Genomic DNA, 26,311 nt, shown 5'->3' on the forward strand with positions numbered 1-26,311 from the left:
TCTGAAGCTACCTCATTCAAAAGGATGCTCAAAAATACAACAATACTGTGAAACAAAATCAGCAAAGCAAGAGAAAATTAGAGTGGGAGGAACCTCATGAGAAGCTCACAATAAGCAAAGACCACTTGTGTTGAACTATTGTACTTTGCGCTCTATAGATTCTAAGTAATTATTCAGCTATACTGAATAAATAGGACAATTAATAGACAACTTAATGATAAACAATGTTTTAGATCAAATCCCAGGAGACATTAAATACAGTTCTCTTCTGGCCAGCAGCTTCAAAGCCAATTGACATCAACCTATGAATCCATTATTGGTAAAAGCAACCAAATTTAACAAGGAACATGCAAGTACACTGCCAGAAACACTGCTTGATGATTACGCTTTGATTTACAATTCATATTATTTAGTACAAAGTTTCAAAGCTGCCATCCTGTTTTCTCAAGTTCAGTAAAGTACTTCCATTATGGATTAGAGGAGCTGTACGCAGTGCAATGAAATTGTAAACTGCAAACCAATACTGTGCTTGGATCACAACAGGCAAGTGGAAACAATGGCGGACCTCTAGGGTCTGCGGTTTGCACTCAGTGGCCACTTTATTAGGTACACCTGCTTGTTAATGCAAATACCTAATCAGCCACTCATGTGGCAGCAGCTCAATGAAGAATTGGAATCAGGTTTATTATCGCCAGCATGTCATGAAATTTGTTAACTTAGCAGCGGCATTTCAGTGCAATACATAACCTAGCAGAGAGAGAATAATAAATAAAACATAATAAACAAGTAAATCAATTATGTATTTTAATAGATTTTTTAAAAATATGCAAAAACAGTAATACTGTATATTTAAAAAAGTGAGGCAGTGCCCAAAGCTTCAATGTCCATTTAGGAATCAGATGGCATAGGGGAAGAAGCTGTTCCTGAATCGCTAAGTGTGCCTTCAGGCTTCTGTATCTCCTACCTGAATAAACACATGCAGACATGGTCGAGAGGTTGAGTATACACATGTACCGCCTCTCCTGAGATGTTTTCAGTGCCGTAAGTTTGATATTATAGTAGCTGTATGTTGGGGGTTAAAAAGCCGTGTTGTAGATGTGCTGGAAAACATGATAAATGCAACTGCGGAGAAGGCTTTGGCCAAAATGAAGCAATTGTGGAAGGGAACATCACTCTGCTTATGCAGGGTGTCCTGTACATAAGAAAGCTGTGGAGCTTATTTGGGTAGAAATGGGCATATCATGTGCAGAGGCTCTTCAGAAAGTACAGAAGACAGTATCAATGGGACCAATTAATATCCAGAATACAGAAAGATTAAAGTCAATGTGCAAAGTCCTTTATTTTAGAACAAGGTTGTTGATTTTTGATAAACTAAAATTTGTTACTTTCATAGTAGATGTGGTAAATTGTACAGCAAACTAAAGTAAGATTATAAAAGATTATATTTAAAGCTGCAGGAAAAATGTAAGACATAAAAGACTAACTCTAGAAATTGTTAACAATGCTTTACAAGGAAGGTCAAATAACATTCAAGCTTTAAAGAAGATGTTAATTATTTTCTTTTTTCCTTTTTAAAAGAAAAATCTTACCATGGAATGCTAAAGTTTGTTAGCTAATAGTCAGGGGATTTTAATGCATGGGGTGGTGGAAAACTTTCTGGAAGGAAAGTATTTGGTGTGCTTGTATGATGGTCAGTAGGTGGCAGTAATGTACATTATGTTGGTCTGCCAACCGCCATCAAAATTTTCTAGAAGAGGAGGTTCAACTGTTGTTCAGACTAGGTAACAGCTTCTTCCCCCAGTCTGAGAGAAAACCAAAAACCCTGCCACCACTGAGGTCTCATCACTAGGACAGCAAGCTATTTACTATACTGTGGACTTAACGTGCATTTTGAATTAGATTTTATTAATTTATTTGTGGTATTATTTTGTTTTATGTGCTGTGTAAGACGTGTATTATGGGTGCACTGTGGTCTGGAAGAGTTGCTCCGTTAGTTTGTCATCTGCCTGTACATATATACAACCAATCTTGAATTTGAATATTTCAAATTGCTGACCTACTGGAATCTTCATGCACAACAGTTTCGAAAGTTTACAGAGAATGGTACAAGAAACAAAACATCCAGCGAGCAGCAGTTCTCCAGTCAAAAACACCTTGTTACTGAGTGGGGTCAGAGGAGAATGATCAGACTGGTTCAAGCTGACAGGAAGGCGACAGCAACTGAAATAACTATGTGTTACAACAATGGTGTGCAGAAGAGCATCTCTGAATGCACCACACATTGAACCTTGAAGTGATAGGCTATAGCAGAAGACCTCACTAGGTTCCATTCCTGTGGCCACTTCACTAGGTACACTACTGTACCTAATAAAGAGGCCACTGACTGCATGCATATTCAAGAGGTTTTAAGAATTAACAGATAGTTTCCATTCAAAACTGCAACTGTAGTTATCAATCACTGCTACTCCTCAACACAATCAGTTCTTTAAAATATATTGCAAAGTATTTTGTTTCAATTCATTGCATCCACACCGCCTCCATTTTCTACGAGGTTAATAGGTTCTTGATTAGTTAAGCTGTCAAAGGTTACAGGAGAAGGTAGGAAAGTGTGGTTGAGAAGGATAACAAATCAGCCATGATAGAATGGCAGAGTGGACTCAATGAGCCAAATGACCTAATTCTGCTCCTATGTCTTATGGTCCTCCTTAAGTTTCTCTGTATCCTCCGGCTTGTTGATATATCATCCTGCATACTCATAAACATCATAATCTGCTCTCAGAATGAGACTTTTCATTCCAGGATGAAGGAGATGTCTTCCTTTTTTAAAGACAAGGGATTCCCTTCCTCCACCATCAACTTTGTCCTCAAATGCATCTCTCCCATTTCACACACATCTGCTCTCACCCCATCCTCCCACCACCCCACTAGGGATAGGGTTCCTCTTGCCTTCACCTACCACCCCACCGGCTTCTGTGTCCAACATATAATTCTCCATAACTTCCGCCATCTCCAACGGGATCCCACCACCAAGCACATCTTTCCCTCCCCCCCCCCCACTTTCTGCTTTCCACACAGATAATTCCCTACATGACTCCCTTGTCCATTCGTCCCCCCCATCCTTTCCCACTGATCTCCCTCCTGGCACTTATCCTTGTAAGCAGAAGTGCTACATCTGCCCTTATACCTCCTCCATCACCACCATTCAGGGCCGCAGACAGTCCTTCCAAATGAGGTGACATTTCTCCTGCAAGTCTGCTGGTGTGATATACTGTGTCCGGTGCTCCCAGTGTGACCTTCTGTATATTGGTGAGACCCGACGCAGACTGTGAGATCGTTTCGCTGAACACCTACGCTCTGTCCGCCAGAGGAAGCAGGATCTCTCAGCGGCCACACATTTTAATTCCATGTCCCATTCCCATTCCGATATGTCAATTCATGGCCTCCTCTACTGTCGAGAAGAAGCCACACTCAGGTTGGAGCAGGAACACCTTTTATTCCATCTGGGTAGCCTCCAACCTGATGGCATGAACATTGATTTCTCTAACTTCTGTTAATGCCCCTCCTCCCATTCTTACCCTATCCCTATTTTTAAATTTTTTCCCTTTCTCTTTCCCTCTCACAATAACTCTTTGCCTGTTCTCCATCTTCCTCTGGTGCTCCCCTCCTCCTTTCTTTCTTCCAAGGCCTTCTGTCCTATGATACTCCCCCCTTCTCCAGCCTTGTATCCCTTTTACCAATCAACTTCCCAGCTCTTAGCTTTATCCCTCCCCCTCCTGCCTTCTCCTATCATTTTGGGTCTCATTCTCCCCCTCCCACTTTCAAATCTCTTACTATCTCTTTTTTCTGTTAATCCTGACGAAGGATCTCGATCTGAAACGTCGAATGTACTTCTTCCTATAGATGCTGCCTGGCCTGCTGCATTCCACCAGCAATTTGTGTGTGTTGTTTGTATTTCCAGCATCTGCAGATTTTCTCATGTTTGCATGTGTATTCACTTAGTTTATGAATATTTGACCAAGTTCATTATAACACCATTTACACTTAGGGATCTCTGTTCATTTTTAATCTCTATTTTCTCATCACTTGCCACTTTCCCTGCTCACACTCCAGCTATGAGTGAAGTTACAGTCATGGCAAGAGGAATCATAATAAACTTATGAGGTTGGAGGAATATGAAATAACTAATGAACAGTATTCAATACAATTATAGCTAATTTGTGTCAGCTCTCATCTCCTCTTGCCCAGTTCTCCAATCTTACAAAACATTATCCACCTCCTCTCTAAGTACCTTTAAGATTTAGCTTCCCTACCCCCCACTCCCACCCCCCCCCCCGCTGATACAAGAAACCCCCTATTTGTGACATTTACTGAGAGTAGTGTACATGAAGGTCCAGAAGCATAGTTGAGGTTCCCTACTGTGACGAGATCTGAAGGACAATTCTAAAGTGGACTGTTCCTCTAAACGAGAGAGAGAGGGAGCGAACAGCTTGTGTGCTAATTCAGCAGCAGGATGAGACAGAAAGTCTGAGAGTTGCTTCGGAAACTGAAAGACGGAGCTATATTATGGACAACTGGTGTTCTGCACGCTGAGGGATATGCAAGGTCAGTCAACTTTTTTAAATCAGGCACACAAGACACACAACTCCAGAGGCAAGGAGGGCACTGGTGAGCTTTGTGTGCCCACGACAAGGGTGGGGTTTTTGCTCACAGTGTGGACAAAGGGGTGACCGGTGGGGAGCTATCGGTGTGTTTAACGCTGGTCTGGGGTTGATAACTCCACCACAGAAGATGGCATCCCCTTTTCTGTGGTCACAAGTTGGTGACTATGAAATAAGTTTCGGGAACAGAAGGACGATGTGGAGGATCAGCATTGGAAGATAAACCAACACTCTAACTCTCTCTCTCCAACTCTACTCAAACCAAATTCCAGAACTGAACTGATTACTTACCATACCACCGTAAACTGGCAAAGCTTGTGAACCTTATTTACTCACCTATATATGCATATACTCTGCTAACCTGTTTACTTTATTCACATAGTTACTAATAAAATTGAGTTTATAATGGAAGACTCAGACTCCAGGTGTGTCCATTTCTGCTGGTTCTTTTTAACCCGTTATGGGGTACGTAACACCTACATCCATCCTGCAGCCTCTTTTAACCCACTACCGTTAGGAAGGAGGTACAGGAACACCAGAACCAAGACTGCCAGACTGGGTAACAGCTTCTTTCCCAGGCGGTGAGACTAATGAAAACTGCCACCACTAGGACTTATCACTAGGATAGTGAGCTGTTTACTGTTCACTGTTTACCTATGCTGCACACTTCACATAAATTTTGGATTATTTTTATAAACTTATTTGTGATATTATTTTGTTTCATGTGCTGTGTGTGATATATGTATTGTGGATGCACCATGGTCCAGAGGAGCATTGTTTTGATTGGTTGTATATATGTACAGGCTGATGACAAACTTGATGAAGGATATTCAGGGGGTTTATAGATACTATTTTTAAATTATGTTTAATTGTTCTATATATTGAGAATTGTAATGTGATCTTAAATAATGAATAGCTCATGGTAGTGACTTGCTTCTTTGAGTTCTCAAGCACCAGTTGTTAAAATAAAATGAGGTTTGTCTAGCCTTTTATACATTTGTTGGAAGTTTGACCTCTGAACAAGTGATTATGTTGCAGTACAATTGTGGACTGTGGACCTAATGTGGGCCAACAGGTCAAATGTGCCATGTGTTAACACGCAGCTCAGTTTCAATAGGGCTTGCAATAATAATGTGCAAGTATTCCAGGGACAATATCCTAAATAAATGAAACTATTTGATTGCGTTTTTCTTCCCCCATCTTCTTCAGTCTGAAAATTTACAAAATGGGTGTAGATTAATGAAAAAGATATTATCAATGTGATCTAGCTTTATGTTGTTTCAGTTGTATTGAGTTCATGATTAATTTGAAGAGGTGCTTTAATTTAACTTTCTAATTTCTGTCTCTGAAAACACGACATTCAATGTGCAGTTAACCATTTGACTTTATGTGCGAAGTCTTATGGTGACAGACTTTTTAGTTGAGATTTTTGGTCTTTACTGTATTTAATTGATAATGTCTGTAAATAATTTTCAAACCCTTTATATGCACCCATAAGTCACCAGCTCAATATCTCATTGCAGGATGCACAAGTAATGGGTTTTGTTAACCGATTATGCCAGTTAACCTTAGACTAATCTACAGTGGATAGTCATGAAGTGATATAAGTGCTAGAAATCTTATTTGAATGATGGAGCTGTGATAGGATTGCTATAAAGATCTAGACTAATGGTGTGGTGAAAGGAGTTCAAATTCCATTGAAACAAATGTGAAATTCAAATTCAGTTAATTTATTAAAATTGAATTTACATAAATCAGGGCAGGGCCTCTACAGTGAGCAATAAAAGAGATGTAGAACAAAGGAACCAAGGAATACAAGTATGGTTCTCTGAAAGTGGGGTTACAAGTAAATAGGATGGTGAAGAAAGCTTTTGGCACATTGGCCTTCGTCAGTCAGTCATCCCGAGTATAGAAGTTGGGATGTTACGTTGCAGTTGTATAAAATGTTGGTAAGTCTGTATTTGGAATATTGTGTTCAGTTTTAGTCAGCCTGCTATAGGATGGATGCCATTAAGCTGGAAAAAATGCTGAGTAGACTTGACATAATTCAGCCCCTCAGGTTCTGGTAATGGGAAGTTATTAAATAATACTTCCGTCCAAGAAGAGCAGGATGAGCTGTCTCAAGGGCCATTGCTCACATCTACAGTAATGAAGTGTTTTGAGAAGTTGGACATGGCTAGAATTAACTCCTACCTGAACAAGGACCTGGACCCACTACAATTTGCCTACCCCACAGAAGGTCTACAGTGGACACGATCTCTCTGGCTCTTTGCTCATCTCTAGCGCACCTAGACAACAGCAAAACATACATCAGGCTGCTGTTTATCAATTACAACTCAGCATTCAAGAGAACTATCATCCCTTCACTACTAATCAACGAGCTTCAAAATCTGGACCCCTGGACCTCCCTCTACAACTGGATCACTGACTTTCTTATTTGGAGATCAGTCAATGCAGATCAATAATAATGATGGTCAACATAGGCACATCTCAAGGCTGCATGCTCTGCCAACACTTATGACTGCGGTTAGGTACAGCTCATTCGCCTCTGTACATCCCTCTACAACTGGATCATTGATTACACCACAGATGTTGGCAGAATCTCGGATGGTGACAATCAGACTTACAGGAGTAAGATTGTCTGATTGAGTGCCGCATATGCAGTGTCAGCAAGACCATGGAATTGATTGTGGACTTCAGGAAGGGGAAGTTGGAAGAACACACAACAGTACAGATTGAGGGGTTAGCGATAGAAAGGGTGAGCAGCTTCAAGTTCCTAGGTGTCAATATCTCAGAGTATCTGCACTGGGTCCAAAAATTGATGTAATCTCAAGAAAGCTAAGATGGTGGCTATACTTTATTAGGATTTTGAGGAGAATTGGTATGTCATCAAGTTCTGTAGCAGATTTCTACAGATGTATGGTGGAGAACATTCTGACTGGCCGCATCACAGTCTGATAGGCCACAGAGGGTTGTAGACTCAGCCAGAAAAACCATGGACACAATCCTGCTGCCATCAAAAACATCTTCAAGAGGCAGTGCCCCAAGAAGGTGACCCTCACCATTTGGGACCTGCCCCTGCCGTTAACATAGGGCATAAATTTAAGGTGAGATTGGAGGTATTTAATAGGAACCTAGGAGAGATGGGGGTTGTGTGGGGTGGCAACCTTTACACCCGGAGAGCAGTTGGTGTACGGAGTGTGCTACTGGAGGAAGTGGTTGAGGAAGATACATTATAAACATTTCCTAGGCACCAAGAAAGAAACATTGACAGGAAACATATGCACTAAATGGGCAACTGGGATTAGCTTAGGTGGGAATATTGGTCAACCTGGTCCAGTTTGGCTAAAAGGCCTGTTTCCAGACTCTGATGCTGTGGATGGTGATGAAACTGATATATTATCATTAAATGTCAATCTAGTAACATTCAGGGAAGGAAACTTGCTAATTTTATCTGATCTGGTTTATATGCACAGTATCTCTGGGACAATGAAAGCAGTTAACTACTAGCTATGTTCTGACAATGAAAATGAAAGAACCAATACTAAATGCTTCCGTCGTCTCCCTAAGGATTTGCTCTGTATTGTTTCTACAGGTTATTTTTGACCTCATTCTGTGTGATGTGCCCTTTAATTCTGGTGCAGCTTGTCATGGTCTACATTTATCCAGTTTTTTTTTCGAATCCCAAAACAGGGATCATCATATCAGTAGCCTTGACATTTCAGTGAGAATTTGCTCAGTTTGCATAAATGCTCCTTACATTTCAATTCCTCTGATTTGTCAATGACATGCTTTTTATTAAACATAGCTTTTTGACATTTGAAGTATTCTTTTTCAATATGTTGTCCAGAATTTTATGTAGTACTTTATTAGTGGTTGCTCAAATGATTTAATGCATTAGGATTAGTTCAATATTTAGGCTTAAATGACATTTGATTTGCTTTAACCGCCATCAAGCACTATTGCGTAAACTTGTAACTACCTTCTTTTGAGATAATGATTGCTTTTCATGTTGATTTATTTTTATCACATTAATGGTCATTCAGATTTTTTTTGTGTGCATATTAAGCCCACACATTAGTGAAAAGAGTTTTCTTTTTTTCCCCCCAATGAGTGATAGTATAAAAATAATCCCTGGTAAAATTAACTGACACTTCTTGGATTTCGCTAATGACTTTTACAGACCTGTAATCATTTTAATTGGATACGAAGGTCAGTTAAAATGTTTTACAACTGCAAAACTGTTACAACTAATGTAAAACAAATTGTCACTTGTATTACACTGAATTGCAGCCAACATTTAAAAGTATTCTTCATAAATACAGAAATTTCATTAGGAAAAAAGCTGACCAGGAAGGATAAGTATTTCAATTAGTATTCTGAAATGAAGTTTGATTTACTTTGAACTTCGGGGGGAAAGTTTGTTTATAGAAGTACATTTATGTCACCATATAAAATCCTGAGATTCTTTGTCTTGCAGGCATAGAATAACCAACATAACAGAACCAATGAAAGAGCACACCTATTTGGGGCATTGTGTGAAAATGTGCGAAAGTCAACAAACTGTGCAAATACAAAAATAAATTAATAATAATAAAACATAAATAAGCAATAAATATCAAGAACATGACATGAAGAGTTCTTGAAAATGAGTCCATAGGTTGCGGGGACATTTCAGTAATGGGACAGATGAAGTTAACCCCTTCAGTTCAAGTGCCTGGTGCTTGAGGGTTTAAAACTGTTTTCTGAACCTGGTGGTGTGAGTACTGAGGCTCTTGTACATCTTCCTGTTGGCAGCAGTGAGGAGAGAGCATGCCCTGTGCAGTGAGTGTCCCTGATGATGGATGCTACTTTCCTGTAGATGTGCTCAATAATGGGAAGGGCTTTAGAAACACAGAAAAGCTACAGCACAATACAGGCCCTTCGGCCCACAAAATTATGCCGAACACGTCCCTACTTTAGAAATTACTAGGCTTACCTATAGCCCAATATTTTACTAAGCTCCATGTACCTATCTAAAAGCCTCTTAAAAGACCCTATCGCATCTGCCTCCACTACAGTTGCCAGCAGCCCATTCCAAGCACTCACCACTCTGAGTAGAAAACTTACCCCTGATATCTCCTCTGTACCTACTCCCCAGCACCTTAAACCTGTGTCCTCTTGTGGCAACAATTTAAGCCCTGGGAAAAAGCCTGACTATCCACACAATCAAGGCCTCACATCATCTTATACCCCTCTATCAGGTCACCTCTCATCCTCCGTCACTCCAAGGAGAAGAGGCCGAGTTCACTCAACCTATTCTCATTCGGCATGCTCCCCAATCCAGGCAACATCCTTGTAAATCTCCTCTGCACCCTGTCTATGGCTTCCGCATCCTTCAGTACTCGAAGTGGGGTCTGACCAGGGTCCTATACAGCTGCAACATTACCTCTCAGCTCCTAAATTCAATTCCATGATTGATGAAGGCTTTACATCGTATGCTTTCTTAACCAGAGTCAAACTGCACAGCGGCTTTGAGCATCCTATGGACTCGGACCCCAAGATCCCTCTGATCCTCCACACTGCCAAGAGTCTTACCATTAATACTATATTCTGTCATCATATTTGACCTACCAAAATGAACCACCTCACACTAATCTAGGTTGAACTCTATCTGCCACTTCTCAGCCCAGTTTTGCTTCCTATCAATGTCCCACTGTAACTTCTGACACTCCTCCACACTATCCACAACACCCCCAAACTTAGTGTTATCAGCAAACTTACTAACCCATCCCTCCACTTCCTCATTCAGGTCATTTATAAAAATCACTAAGAGTAAGGGTCCCAGAACAGATCCCTGAGGCACTCCACTGGTCACCGACCTCCATGCAGAATATGACCCATCTACAACCACTCTCTGCCTTCTATGGGCAAGCCAGTTCTGGATCCACAAAGCAATGTCCCCTTGGATCCCATGCCTCCTTACTTTCTCAATAAGCCTTGCATGGGGTACCTTATCAAATACCTTGCTGAAATCCATATACACTATATCTACTGCTCTTCCTTCATCAATGTGTTTAGTCACATCCTCAAAAAATTCAATCAGGATCAGGCTCGTAAGGCATGACCTGCCCTTGACAAAGCCATACTGACTACTCCTAATCATATTATACCTCTCCAAATGTTCATAAATCCTGCCTCTTAGGATCTTCTCCATCAACTTATCAACCACTGAGGTAAGACTCACTGGTCTATAATTTCCTGGGCTATCTCTACTCCCTTTCTTGAATAAAGGAACAACATCTGCAACTCTCCAATCCTCTGGAACCTCTCCCGTCCCATTGATGATACAAAGATCATGGCCAGAGGCTCAGCAATCTCCTCCCTCACCTCCCACAGTAGCCTGGGGTACATTCTGTCCGGTCCCGGCGACTTATCTAATGACGCTTTCCAACAGCTCCAGCACATCCTCTTTCTTAATATCTACATGCTCAAGCTTTTCAGTCTGCTGCAAGTCAGCACTACAATCAACATGATCTTTTTCCATAGTGAATACCGAAGTAAAGTATTCATTAAGTGCCTCTGCTATTTCCTCCGGTTCCATACACACTTTCCCACTATCACACTTGATAGGTCCTATTCTTTCACATCTTATCCTCTTGCTCTTCACATACTTGTAGAATGCCTTAGGGTTTTCCTTAATTCTGCCCACCAAAGCCTTCTCATGGCCCCTCTGGCTCTCCTAATTTCCTTCTTAAGCTCCTTCCTAGTAGCCTTATAATCTTCTAGATCTCTAACATTACCTAGCTCTCTGAACCTTTTGTAAGCTTTTCTTTTCCTCTTAACTAGATTTTATTTTACATTACTTTACTGTCATCAAACAATTGATACTAGAGCGTACAATCATCACAGCAATATTTGATTCTGCGCTTTGCGCTCCCTGGAGTACAAGTTGAAGTAAATATAATAAAAATTTAAATTATAAATCTTAATTACAAAATAGAAAAGGGAAAGTAAGGTAGTCCAAATCAGGTCCGGATACTTGGAAGGTACGGCCCAGATCCGGGTCAGGATCCGTTCAGCAGTCTTATCACATTTGGAAAGCTGTTCCCAAATCTGGCCGTACGAATCTTCAAGCTCCTGAACCTTCTCCCAGAGAGAAGAGGGACAAAAAGTGTGTTGGCTGGGTGGGTCATGTCCTTGATTATCCTGGCAGCACTGCTCCGACAGTGTGCGGTGTAAGGTGAGTCCAAGGATGGAAGATTGGTTTGTGTGATGTGCTGGGCTATGTTCATGATCTTCTGCAGCTTCTTCCGGTCTTGGACAGGACAACTTCCATACCAGGTTGTGATGAACCCTAGAAGAATGTTTTTTACTGTGCACCTATAAAAATTAGTGAGGGTTTTAGGGGACAGGCCAAATTTCTTCAGCTTTCTCAGAAAGTAAAGGCACTGGTGGGCCTTCTTGGCAGTGGACTCTGCTTGGTTAGACCAAGTCAGGTCATTTGTGATATTCACCCCGAGGAACTTAAAGCTTTTGACCTGTTCCACCTGCGCACCACCGATGTAGATGGGGGTCACGCGGTCCGCTACTCCTTCTGAAGTCAACAACCAATTCCTTTGTCTTGCTGACGTTGAGGGATAGGTTATTGTCTTCGCACCATGCCACCAGGTTCTTAATTTCCTCTCTGTACTCCGACTCATCATTACCCAAGATACGGCCTACAATTGTGGTGTCATCAGCAAACTTATATATTGAGTTCGATGGAAACTTGGCTACACAATCATGGGTGTACAGTGAGTACAGCAGGGGGCTGAGTACACAGCCTTGTGGGGCACCGGTGCTCAGAGTGATTGTAGAGGAGAGCTTGTCCCCTATTTTTACAGCCTGGGTCCTGTCTGTGAGGAAGTTGAAGATCCAGCTGCAGATCTGAGTGCTAAGACCCAGGTACTGGAGCTTAGGAATCAGTTTATTTGGAATGATGGTATTAAAGGCAGAGCTGTAATCAATGAACAGGAGCCTTACATATGCATCTTTATTCTCCAGGTGTTCTGAGGAATGTAGTGCCAGAGAGATGGCATCTGCCGTTGACCTGTTGCTCCGGTAGGCGAAGTGCAAAGCATCGAGGTTGACCGGTAGGCTATCTATGGTTGATGTGTGCCATAACCATATTTATTACAGATTTATTACAGCCTTTGTACACCACAATTCCTGTACCCTACCATAACTTCCCTGTCTCATTGGAACGTACCTATACAGAACTCTACACAAATATCCCCTGAATATTTGCCATATTTCTTCCATACTTTTCCCTGAAAACAGCTGTTTCCAATTTAAGCCTCCAATTTCCTGCCTGATAGCCTCATAATTCCCCTTACTCCAATTCAACACTTTTCTAACTTGTCTGTTCCTATCCCTCTCCAATGCTATTGCAAAGGAAATAGAACTATGATCACTATCTCCAAAATGCTCTCCCACTGAGAGATCTTGCACCTGACCAGGTTCATTTCCCAATACCAGATCAAGTACAGCCTCTCCTCTTGTAGGATTATCTCCATACTGTGTCAAGAATCCTTCCTGAACACACCTAACAAACTCTACCCCATCTAAATCCCTTGCTCTAGGGCAGGGGTGTCAAACTCATTTTAGGTCACGGGCCAGATTGAGCAAAATGCAGCTTCATGCGGGCCGGATCAGTCGGACGCGTGCAAACGCAGCTTTCGTTGCCTCCGTTTTTTCAGCCTGTTCTCATGTGTCTCAGTCTCTGCTATAACTACAAAGTGTTTCACTTTACAAATTCTGTTTCTTATGAAGAAGACTGCCGAGCAAGACTGCCGAATAAACACTAAAAACCCTGAAAACCTGGTACCTGAATAAACTCAGCATTAGCCATATCATACGCCATAGGCGCTTCGATTACTGGGGCCAGCTTTAATAGTAATTAGATATTATCTCGCGGGCCAAAGATAATTCCACCGCGGGCCTTGAGTTTGACATATATGCTCTAGGGAGATGCCAATAGATATTTGTGAAATTAACCTGTGATAGACCGGGCCTTATCCACTGCTTTTTTGTAGGACCATAGTGTAGATGTGATTTTAGTGCCTCCAGCCCAAAATGTTATATTAACATTTTTCTGTAATGAGAGTCCTACACATTTTCATTTCACACCAAATGAGGTGCATTGGATCAGCGACGTAATGGGATGACAGAATATTTTAGTATTATGTTGAGGGTAAATATTTGAAAGAGGTATAATTCTATCTGGGTCAATTTTGATTCCGGGGTAAATATTATTTACAATATATTGCAACAAATCTGTAAAATATCACATTAATTCTAAATTTTCCAAGCTAATTGCTGAACATATTTTCCAACTTAGTTGGCCACCTCTTATTTCTGCATGGCGGTTGTATTGGATTGAATGGGAAGTGGAGTTCTGTAGCACTTGTTTATGAATTTAATGGACTAGAGGTGACATGGCAAATTAGCTGATGATTCATCACACTTGAAAATAAGATTTTATTAGATTTCAGATACTTACTAACAGATTAAGTTTAAATACTAAATGGATAACAATGCCTTGCTCTTTTAAATTGATTTACAGTAACATGTTGAAACATTTCACTTTAATTTTCCAGAAGCCTTATGTGGCCATGTTGTAATGGGTTGAGCACCACTCTGAACTGGATGGTTTGGAGTCAGTTTTGACCTAATTTATTTGCAAATTTGCAAAAGGTAGTAAATACAAGAAACACGATAGAATCAATGAAACACAGCACCCAAAAGAATGAACAATGTGCAAAAGTTAACAAACTGTAGAAATATAAAAAGAAAAAATAATAACAATAAATAGAGAACATGAGGTGAAAAATCCTTGAAAGTGAATCCAGGAGTTGTGGGAAGTTCAGTGATGGGCTGAATGAAGTTATCCCCTCTGGTTCAAGAGTCTGAAGGCTGAAGGGTAATAACTGTTCCTGAGCCTGGTGGTATGGATCTTGAGGCTCCTGTACTTTCTTCCTGATGGCAGCAGCAAGAAGAGAGCACGGCCTGAATGGTGAGAGTCCTTGACAATGGATGCTGCTTTCCTGTGACACCGCTACATGTAGATGTACTCAATGGTGGGAAGGGCTTTACTACTAATGGACTGGGCCATATCCACTATTTTTTGTGGGGTTTTCTGTTCAAGGACACTGGTGTTTCCATACTATATTGTGATGAAACCAGTTAATATACTCTTTACCACACATCTATAGATGTTTGTCAAAGGTTTAGATAACATGCCAAATCAACGTAAACTTCCAAGTAGAGGCGCTGCTGTGTTTTCTTCATAACAACATTTATAAGAACATAAGAGATAGGAGCAGGAGTAGGCCAATCGGCCCCTCAAGCCTGCTCCGCCATTCAACAAGATCATTCATGGCTAATCCAATCTTAACTCTAGTTTTCACCGAATCCCACAAGGCAACAGTGCCAACCAACAGGGCACCATGCCGCCCATTTTATTTTATTATTCATCCCGCCCAAACCCATGTGATCATCCGAGGGAAAAAAACCGAGTTGCCAATTGAGGAGAAAAAATCTGGAAAATTCCTCTCCGACCCATCCAGGCTATCGAAAACTGGTCCAGCAGTTGATCATGGCTGATCTAAACCTAGCCTCATGTCCACTTACCTGCTCGCTCACCGTATCCCCTAATGCCATTTTTATCCAGGAAAATGTCTATCTCCGTTTTGAATTTATTGAGTGTAGTAGCTTCCACAGCTCTCTGGGGCAGTAAATTCCACAGCCCCACTACCCTCTGAGTGAAGAAATTTCTCCGCATCTCAGTCCTGGAACGGCATCCCCTTATTTTAAGATTATGCCCCCTAGTCCTAGTTTCACCTATCATTGGGAACATTCTCCCCGCATCCACCCGATCAAGCCCTTTCACAATCTTATATGTTTCAATAAGATCGCCTCTCATTCTTCGGAACTCCAATGAGTAGAGTCCCAATCTACTCAACCTCTCATCATACATCAACCCACCCATCCCCGGAATTAACCTAGTGAACTTTCTCTGCACTGCCTCGAGAGCCAGTATGTCCTTTCTTAAATATGTGCTGGACTAAAGACAGATCCTCCGAAATTAATAACACTGAGGAATTTAAAGATGCTGAACACCTCCACCTTTGATTCCCCCAATGAGGACAGCTCATGGACCTCTGGTCCCCTCCTCTTGAAGTCAATCAGCTCCTTGGACATTGAGAGATTTTCAATCTCCCTCCTAAAGGCTGTATGTCACCACTTTTGATTTGGCCAACAACAGTGGTGTCATCAGCAAACTCAAATATTGCATTGGAGCTGTGCTTAGCCCCATGCTCATAAGAATAAAACGAGTAGAGCGGGGGCTATGCTGTGTGCACCTGGGCTGATAGAGATTGTAGAGATGTTGTTGCCAGTCCAAACTGACTGGGATCTGCAAGTGAAGAAATCCAGGATACAATTGCACAAGGAGATATTGAGGCCAAGGTCTTGAAGCTTATTGCTTAGTTTTGAGGGGATGATTGTATTAAATGCTGAGCTGTACTCAATGAAGGACATCCTGACATATGCATCTTCACTGTCCAAATACTCCAGGGTTGAGTGAAGAGTCAATGAAATGGCATCTGCTGTTGACCTGTTGTGATGGTAGGCAAATTGGAGTGGTCCAAGTCACTTCCCTGGCCTCTCAGAGCAATTCATCACAGTGGATGCAAATGTTACTAGACAATAGTCATGGAGGCAGGTTACTACACATTTCTTGGGCGCCAGTATAATTGAAGCCTGCTTGAAGTAGCTTGGAGCCTTAGACTGCTTAAGCAAGAGGGTAAAGATATCGATGAATACTCCAGCACAGGTCTTTAGTACTTAGTCCAGTATCCTGTCTGATCAGGGTTCATCATCCTGAAGGATGCTCTCAAGTCGGCCTCAGACACTGAAAATCACAGGGAAGTTTGTGAAGGTTCCTCCATGCTTTGATGGTCAAAGCGAAAATAAAAGGCACTGAGCTCATATGGGAGCAAACTCTTGTTGTCACCTATGTCACCCATTTCGCTCCACTGCACTAATCCATTACACAACCTATTAATTCACCATTAGTCTGAACTTTTGAATCAGCATCAAGATTTGGAAGGTAAGGAGCAAGACAAGTCAGCTATTCTTTTTCATTGGTTGTGTAAATGTTTAAATTTGAGTTTCCAAATCAAAACCAACAGAACTAAGAAAGAATGAGGAAAGAGGAAGCAGGTACAGTGGATTCTGAGTAATTGGGCCATCGGTTAAACACTACATTATACTTAGAGCAAACAATGTTTAAAACAAGGTCTGTTGCATGTGTTTATGTTCAAAAAGTGGTGATTTTTGTCAACAAATGAGCAGTAAAACAATTCAGAACTGTTTTACTCATTGCAGTCTCAAGCATTCAGACTTGGAGATGCCAAAAATGGCCAGGAGTGAAAACAATTTCGCTACTTCAACAAATTAGGAACCATGAAGATTTAGGGTTTAGACAGTCATCTTGAATATTACAACGAAAATGTCAAAGATACAATCATCAAAAGCAATGTATATAGGTATTCCATTATCTGCACTGATTTTGTTCCTTATAGTCAATCAAAAGAACAACATGGCAGTGTACACACCAAATGTATTCCTCCATCGATAACAACCAGAAACCAACACAGTTTTATAGTACTGAAGTAGTCTTTGTAATGTTCTAATTTGTTCTGTATTTCATTTAAATACATAATTTGTTCCTCAGTTACACAGTAATTTGGTTTTTTTAAAATACCTTTAACTACTTCCATGAAACTTTGGCTAATTGGAGAGCCGCATAATGGAGCCAAAATGTACTGGTCCCAATGTGTCCCAATTAACTGGAATCCACTGTAATTTTATTAGGCACAGGTGGGAGGAAAAAGTCAGAATGAAATGGGAACACCATAGAAGGTCTTGACACTTACAATACTTAGTATCATGAAGTATGAACATATTTGGCCAAGATATAAACGAAGGAAAGTTCCACAACAATTGAGGCAATCTTTTGCAATTTGCCAGCAGTATTATCCAACTTATGAGCCAACAGAGGAGATATCAGGGGCAAGTTTTTTTTATATAAACCCAGAGTGGTGAGTGCGTGGAATGGGCTGCCTGCGACAGTGGTGGAGGCGGTATGATAGGGTCTTTTAAAGGATTCCTGGATAGGTACATGGAGCTTAGAAAAATAGAGGGCTATGTGTAATTGTAGGTAATTTCTAAGATAAGGACGTTTGGCACAGCTTTGTGGGCCGAAGGGCCTGTATTGTACTGTAGGCTTTCTATGTTCTAACATGAATCTTGATTACTGAATATTGGCATTTCAATTGTTCCGTTTAATATCAGTGAATGTATATAGCATACAACCTGAAATTCTTACTCTTCAGTCATCTATGAAACAGAAAACCCCAAAGAATGAATGACAGAAAAACTTTAAAACCCTAGCAACCCCATCCCCTTCCCACACACAAGCAGCAAAGCATCAAACCTCTCCCACTTGCTCCAGCATGAAGCACTCACCACCAACCAAGCAAGCAACAGCAAACCCCTAAAGAGACCGTGATTTGCAGAGTGCATTTGCAGAAGAGGTTGAGTTAACATATAAATTTGCTACAGCCAAGAACTGTAAGTGTAACAGATTTTAATAATCACAAAGTACCTATATATCAATGCACAGCTAAATTTCATGACACCATCTTGCTGTTTTACCATATTAAATTTTAATGCCAAGAACTTCCACTAAATATCTGCAGATTATCTCACCACACAGTTCAAAATGCTTTATGTAAACAAAAACGAGGTTATCAATGCAGATCAGAAGCAGACGACATAATTATCCTGATGTTTGCCATATTTAGTCAACTGCAATGTTCAGTGATTAAACCAGATGCAGCTGAGACCGATTAGATCCCAAAGACCAATGTATACAGATTATCTACTCAAATCCACAGATTTACAATTCCATAATCCCCATAATTTAGTCAATACAAAGATCTTAAAATTACAGGAATACTTCATAACAATAACTCTTGTTAACTTGCCAGGGGTTCCCAACCATTTTTATGCCATGGATCAATGCCATTAAGCAAGCAAGAATCCATGGACCCCAGGTTGGGAACCCCCGACCGAGACCAAAGCACCCAAGCATATCACACTAAATCACTAATTCAAAGGAAGCATTGTCAACCCAAAATATTGAAGGAAACAATGTCATTGTAACTACTGAAATTGTATTATAGCAGCCACTATTACCTTTGTTCTTAAGGATATAAAAAATGTGCATGGGTTTGTGAGCCTCGACTAAGAGGTGTCTCCAGAATGATGCCTGCTTGTGCTTCAGTGCCTCACTGGTGACTTCGATCAACAGAGATATTGAGATGGTGGCAATGCACACATACAAAGGGTTTGAAAATAATTTACAGACACTAAAAAATGAAATACAGGTGAATAGTACATTTATCTTGACTAAAAAAAACTACGGTAGCCGTCAACATAAGGCTTGGTTATATATACACAGTTGAATGGCCAGTGCATATTAAATGTCATCAATAATGTTTTCAAAGAAAATTAGAAAGGCAAAAAATTAAAACACCACTTCAAATTAAACAAGAACTCAATATAATTCAAACAAAACATACAACATGCATTTAAAGACTTGGGAGCCTAAACTATACATGCATTTAGACAGAAGTTCATTGAAATGAAAGTTACTTTGTATTTTAGAAAGCCTGATGCACATTAATAGTTTTTTAACTGGAGAACAGAATCAAGTTCTCATATCGCCTTCCATTCACTGGTATCTGACATTATATACTCCAGATCCATGTGTTCTGGCAAAGGACGGATTTAAAAATAAAAAACAAAGAAATCTCTGATCAAAATCAACCATCTTCCTTCTTAGTCGCACTATATTCAACATACTTCAATCTTAAACTTCCTTCTTGAGTATTTATTTATATCTTTACACACTGATTGTTATCCAACTTAAGGCTTCCTTAAAGAACTTTCCTTGATCTCTCTCATTTCAAAGCACTTCCTTGACCATTAGACATTTTAAAAACATCCAAAAAAATGCATTTATCCTTTGCACAAAACTCACAATTCAATATAATTCTAATCCCTTCATACAATGTAAACCAAATCAGTTCTACTCAATCAACTATTCAGTTCAATTGCCAAGAGCACCCCCACAAATTCTGATGAACTCCAGCTTCCTTGTTCAGAAAACCCAAAAAGATGCTTGAGTTATTACAGAAGGTGATGTCATAATGCAGTCAAATTGCTACTCAATTCCCAATAAAAATCAAGATAGAATCCTTTATTTTTCAACCTGCATTTTAAAAATTTCATAAAAACCCAAACTCTTTGCATTTCCACATCATTAAATTGATCTCTTATCTGGCCCCACCCTTCCCAAAGTTCTGGTCATGTTTTCCCTCTAATACCACACGGTATCTTTTATCCAATTAATCTTCACCCCTTTACTATATTAATTTGCTGTCACGATTAGGAGTATCATCTTCAGGTTCATTTACTATCACATGTACAAAACATACAGCAAAATGCATTCAACACACACAAAATGCTGGTGGAACACAGCAGGCCAGGCAGCATCTATGATGGGCCCGAAACGTCGACAGTGCTTCTCCTCATAGATGCTGCCTGGCCTGCTGTGTTCCACCAGCATTTTGTGTGTGTTGTTTGAATTTCCAGCATCTGCAGATTTCCTCGTGTTAGCAAAGTGCATTGTTGGAGTTAACAACCAACACAACCCAAGAACGTGCTGGGGACAGCCCACACACTTTGCCACAAATGCCAGCACCAACAAAGCATGCCCACAATGCTCAGCAGAACAGAAACAAAGCAACAGCAAAACAAGCCCCTTCCATCCATCACACACACAGCCAGTCCTCCAGTCTCCACTGGACTCGCAGACATCGGGCCTCTGACTTCCCAACGGTCTTGCAGACTCACTGCTTTTGGCAGGGGGGGGGGGGGGGCAGACTCAATGGACTAAGTAGCCTGGTGTCTATGTCTTCTGCACCCACGCATTGGTAAATTAATTTTACAATAGCACTACACAAGTTCAGTTAACTATAGATCCATCAAATGGATTTGACACACGAGCCACTTCTACACATGTCTAAGTTTTGTATGAAAGTTAACAAAATGTTAAGGTGCGAGTTAATGTTCAACTTCTATCTATGTGAGTACTTAGACATTGCTCCTTGATCATGGAATCACAACTAAACAAGGCCTTTGAACTAATACTTACCAATATTTCTCAACGTGGTAAAAGTCAAGCAAGATAAGGAAAGGTTTATTCAAATATACAAGAAAACAATGCCAATCTAAAAATAGTGTAGAAGATAGAAAGAATGGGAGACAGATGCAAAGTTAAAGAAACAGAAATATTTAAAATGTGCATGGAATAAGAGATCCATGTGTTCCTTTCACATTGACAAACACACATCAATCATTTATTCAACTGATGAGCATCCTATGTGTGCTACTAGAGTTATTCAAAAATAACATTAGATGACTCAAAAATATCTGAAAAGATAAAGAAAATGGAAATAATTAAGTAGGTGCTTTTCTTAAGTGTGGGAATTTGTTTCTTCTGGGGTAGAATTGTAAAATAAAATTATAAACTGTTCACCCACTTAAACTTGTTATTTTTAACATTCATAGATCCTGACCAGCCATATTCAACAATAAGGTGCTGTATCTTCTAAAAAGCAACAGCAGGATTTACAAAAGCATCTGACATCCAATCTTCTCTCCAACATGCTTGCAAAATACGCAAGGGTGGTGTTTTGCAAGAAGCATGCATTAGTACTTATGTGATTTCAAATTTTACCAAAAGAAACAAGTAACTTCAGTGTCTTGTTCCAATCCAGACATTAAAACTTGCAAAGGGATTTCAACCTGTAATACTGTTTCTCTTTGTTTCCACGGGTGCCGTCAACCTTGTTGAGAGCTTGGGATATTTTCTGTTTTTAAATGAGCCCTCATTTATTAATAGATGTAATGTTAAGCTAACCTGCAACAATAAGCAAAAATCTGCTTTACAAACTGGAATATCACATTAGCCTTACTCCTAACTACACACTTTTTGTACTCCTTACAGCCCCCAATTTCATACATTCCAGTTATTAGTTTTAAACTGATTCCATATCAAACATGACACTTGTGATGGACTTAATATTATGTGATCTCTCCAAATGAACCCTCTGATGATGGATCAGAGTAAAACTCAAAACGTTTAAGAACTTGGGATACAGAGGCACCACTTTCTCATTCAAAAATATATAACTAAAGACGGCTAATAAAAAGCAGATCAAGGGTGGAAATTCCACAATGGCTCAGTCACTGTGACCACCAAGCATCGGGCCACTATTGCACAACAAAATCCAGACATAAGCCAGGGGGAGTATTATCAGGACAACCTTTGAGCCCTCTGCTCACAACACATTCTCTATGTACAAAGGCAGTAACTCTCAGCCCTCAAATGCACCTTAAACCTCTAGAAGAGGCTAGTCTACTCAACTGGCCACTGGGTCCCTGCTGTGAAACTAGCACTCCCATTCCAACCAGCTGCTTATCTCATGACCAGGTCCCATTTATTACAATTATTGTTCTCTCCATCAAAAACACACTCCTCTCTGCAATTAAAACAGATCCTAATCTCCTAAAAAAATCCCTGTCCTCTCAGTATAGACTTTACCCTACCTCCGCATAATTACCACAGACCCGTTCACCCCATAAACCAAAGGCGCCTTTACTACCTTCAACCACAAATCTGCCCCCTTCTCTATTCATTACCACAGATCAGAAGCCCTCCACACCAGATCTCATCCTGCAGCACACAAAACTACCACAGATCTCATAGCCTACTTATTACTACAGACATACAACCATCTGACACTACTACCTCAACCATAAAACTACCATAGACCCCTCATTATTATAGACCATTTCCACATACCATAACACACAGAAGCAGAATCAGGTCACTCAGCCCACCAATTCTCCTCCACCCCCAGGTGCAACTTACAGCCGCTCCACATTGGACCCAATCCCAGGCTCATAAAATATCACAGACTCTTCCATCCCCTCCACACTGCTGTTCCACTTCCGCCCACACACATACTACCAGAGATCGGGACCCTTCCCCGGCCCTGAGCATCCTCGGGTCCACCGCTTTTGCTCTCTCTTCCTCGTTCCCTCTCGATAGGCATCCTTCCCCCAGTCATTCTCATCTTCAGGACTGCCGCGATCGCCCTCTCCCCTTCTGTACTGCTCTTCCCCAATATCTCCTCCCCATCCCTCGTTCCCGGTATATCTGTTCTGCCAGCCCCCTGGCCCCGGTTCCCGGTTTACCTCTTGGCCAAGTCCCCGTTCGCCTCACAGCCCACCCCCGGTTTCCAATTCACCTCATAGCCGTCCCCGCTTCGCCACACAGCCCGCCCCCTGGCCCCGGTTCCCCGTTCGCCTCACAGCCCGCTCCCGGTTCCCGATTCGCCTCACAACCGCCCCCCGCTTCGCCTCACAACCACCCCCCCGCTTCCCGGTTTACCTCTTGGCTAAGTCCCAGTTCACCTCACAGTCGCCCTCGGTTCCCGATTCGCCTCACAACCGCCCCCCCCCCGGCTTCCCGGTTTACCTCTTGGCTAAGTCCCAGTTCGCCTCACAGTCGCCCTCGGTTCCCGATTCGCCTCACAACCGCCCCCCCCCCCCGGCTTCCCGGTTTACCTCTTGGCCAACTCCCGGTTCCCGGTTCGCGGTCACTCGGCGCCTCACGCTCCCGGCTCGCGCTGTTTCCGTTGCTCAGGAGCCGCACCGGAAGTTGACGTGTTTCTGTTCACAACCGCCAGTGACGTGTTTTTGAATCCGCCCCTTCTTTTTTTTGCCTTGAAATCCCTCGGGGGCGGGGGGCGGTTTAGTCACGGTTGGGACTGTCAGTGAAGACTAATACTAAATGTGCGATTAGCTAACGATCGCCTCAAACCGAAAGCTCAACACGTTGCTCCCCCAAACACAGGTAACCGCCGGGAAGCCTTGCAGTGACGTCATTACCGATGCGACGGCGTGGCCCTGGGCCGGGAGTCTCGGGATCCGCTTTCGGAGGTAAGTGTGGCCCCGTCGTCCCTGTCCCGTTCCCGCCCGGGGGCCGTGGGTGGTCCCGTTCCTATCTGGGGGCCATGGGTGATCCCCTTCCCGCCTGGGGGCCGTGGGTGATGGTCGAGCTGGGATAAGTCAACTTTTGCATATGACAATAACCTGGTTTTGATATCATTACTGGACGAACGATCTTCCTTCATTGTCCTGCTTTGTGGTTAGTGCAAATAAATCTAGAAAGTTCAAAGTAACTTTATTATCGAAGTACATTTATGTCACCATGTACTAACCTGAGGTTCATTTTTTTTAGAGCATTCACAATAAAAGCAACCCCAGGTTGAGAACAAAGTGGGGCCAGGTTAGTCTTCAAAATATTTTTAAATTGCCAAACTGAACAGCAGTCTTCAATTTTATCAGTCTTGATTTGCTCAGGAGAGTCATTCCAGAAATCCTGAGAGGAGAGCAGCTTCCTTTACAAATTTAAGTGGTCACTTGGAATGAGGGATACTCCTTTATTCCTTTGCAAATCATAGTAATTTCATGTCTTTGTTCTGTACCGCTGCCACAAAAATAAAACAAATTTTATGTCGTATAGGTCAGCAATAATAAATTTGATTCTGATTTGAGAAGTCATGTTCACAAAAAAACGTTTTATCGATTGATGTTCCAGGAATTTCATCTCAGTCAGTTTCAGAAGAGGCTGATAGAGTAATCTTTTGTTTGTCCTTCCCTTCCATAGGCTTTTCAGGCACATAGTATGGAGACTCTGAGCAGTCCTATGGCTCTAGCGATATTGGCCGGAATAGGATCTGGCATTTGCCTGGGTTGGATGGTTCGTGGGCGATTTGTTGGACCTTTAAAAACCTCACTGCGAAGCACAGCAATGGAAACCAGTGTCATGGGAGAGAGCGGCGAGTACAAGATGGTGCTGGTAGTTCGTAATGACCTGAAGATGGGCAAGGGGAAAGTGGCAGCGCAGTGTTCACACGCGGCAGTCTCCGCATACAGGCAGCTCCAGGTCCGGAATCCCGATCTGCTCCGGCAGTGGGAGTACTGCGGGCAACCCAAAGTGGTCGTCAAGGCACCTGACGAAGACAGCATCGTAAGCTTATTGATGCACGCCAAGAATCTGGGGCTGACCGTAAGCTTGATCCAGGACGCTGGGCGCACTCAGATAGCACCTGGCTCACGCACGGTGCTGGGCATCGGTCCAGCCTCGGCAAAGTTGGTGGACCAGGTTACAGGACACCTGAAACTGTATTGAAGTATATCTGTGCCTTGACTGAAGTTGCAGTTGGACTGACTCATGATTCTGAGACCCATTACCTGGACAGTTAGTGGTATTTCCCAGTAGGCAGGCTCCAGGACATTGAGCCAAGTCAGTCCAAATTATTTGGGGTTGATGCTGTGCTCTGCATTCATTAGAACATAGAACCACACAGGCCCTTCAACCCACAATGTTGTCCGTAAACCTTTTATCCTCCTCCAATAAGAATCTAACCCTTCCCTCCCACATAGCCCTTCATTTTTCTATCATCCATCTGCCTATCTAAGAGTCTCTTAAATGTCCCCAATGTATTGGCCTCTACCACCACCACCCCTGGCAGCATGTTCCACACACCCACCACTCGTAAAAACCAAAAAAAATCTACCTCTGAAATTGCCCCTATACTTTGCTCCAGTCACCTTAAATTTATGTCCATCTGTACTAATTGGATAAGAGTTATTGTGGTATCGGTCATTTTTGCTAATTACGCATGTGTTTGGACAACTTAATGAACAGCAGGCAAGTGGGGAACAGGAGCGACATGGTCAGTAAGCACGGCCCACTCGTTTCCATTGCCCTCTGAGGAGGTGCAGTGTTCCTGGCAGCTCTTGGTAAAAGGCAGCAAAGCTACTCAGCACCAGCTTGAGGACTAGAGGTGCAGATTTCCCCTGTAAGAAGTGCCCAGGCTTTTCCAAGGAACAACCTCTCTCCTTCCCATCCGCTCCCCACCCTCACCAACCACACTCCTGTTTGCTCACATTGTACAAATGCATTCTTTGTTGATTCCAGGAATTTTAACATTCCAAGCTGTTCCAGGGGCTGGTCATAGGCTGAATATTGATAACTCTTTACAGCCTTGCTGACCAGAACCATGTCGGCTGGCGGGAGGTACCTGGGTGGCTGGTTTATTAAAATAAAGCAAATGTCAAAAATATTGCCTCAACTGGCTCATTTCTGTAGATGGGTCCCGTTCATGAGATGTATGTCACAGCTAACTGGGTAACTTCTTCACTTTTAACTTCCCACACACTGAATAGTGGTGAACCCAGTTGCAGAGAAAAGTCACAAAATTAGAGGGTCCAAAAAAACTCTCGGGCAAAGGGGACGGGGGAGGTTCCAGAGGATTGGAGGGTTGTAGATGTGGTTCCCTTATTCAAGAAAGGGAGTAGAGATAGCCCAGGAAATTATAGACCAGTGAGATCTTACTTCAGTGGTTGCTAAGTTGATGGAG

General features: G+C 41.9%; 2 protein-coding genes across 5 annotated transcripts in view; one reads left to right on the forward strand and one right to left on the reverse strand.

Moving 5' to 3' along the window:
• vmp1 (vacuole membrane protein 1) overlaps nt 1-23,564 on the reverse strand; it is a 175,541-nt gene extending 151,977 nt beyond the window's left edge. The window contains exon 1 of one of the 2 annotated variants that reach the window (XM_073053141.1): nt 23,448-23,564. The gene's annotated coding sequence lies outside the window, so the exon portion shown is untranslated. The remainder of the gene's footprint in view (nt 1-23,447) is intronic. The other variant, XM_073053140.1, reaches the window with a different exon arrangement.
• Nucleotides 23,565-23,638: 74 nt separating this feature from the next.
• ptrh2 (peptidyl-tRNA hydrolase 2) lies at nt 23,639-26,012 on the forward strand. Of its 3 annotated transcripts, none has more exons than XM_073053143.1 (3): nt 23,639-23,822; nt 24,124-24,171; nt 24,553-26,012. In XM_073053143.1, exon 3 carries the CDS (start codon nt 24,571-24,573, stop codon nt 25,075-25,077), a length of 507 nt encoding a protein of 168 aa, XP_072909244.1. In that variant the 5' UTR covers nt 23,639-23,822; nt 24,124-24,171; nt 24,553-24,570; the 3' UTR covers nt 25,078-26,012. The 3 variants fall into 3 exon arrangements, with proteins under 3 accessions (XP_072909244.1, XP_072909245.1, XP_072909246.1); XM_073053145.1 differs by lacking the exon at nt 23,639-23,822 and adding an exon at nt 23,886-24,030; XM_073053144.1 differs by lacking the exon at nt 24,124-24,171 and having other exon boundaries at nt 23,647-23,822.
• The last annotated feature ends 299 nt before the right edge of the window (nt 26,013-26,311 follow it).

This window comes from Hemitrygon akajei, chromosome 8 (genome assembly GCF_048418815.1).
Source record: "Hemitrygon akajei chromosome 8, sHemAka1.3, whole genome shotgun sequence".
NCBI lineage: Eukaryota > Metazoa > Chordata > Chondrichthyes > Myliobatiformes > Dasyatidae > Hemitrygon > Hemitrygon akajei.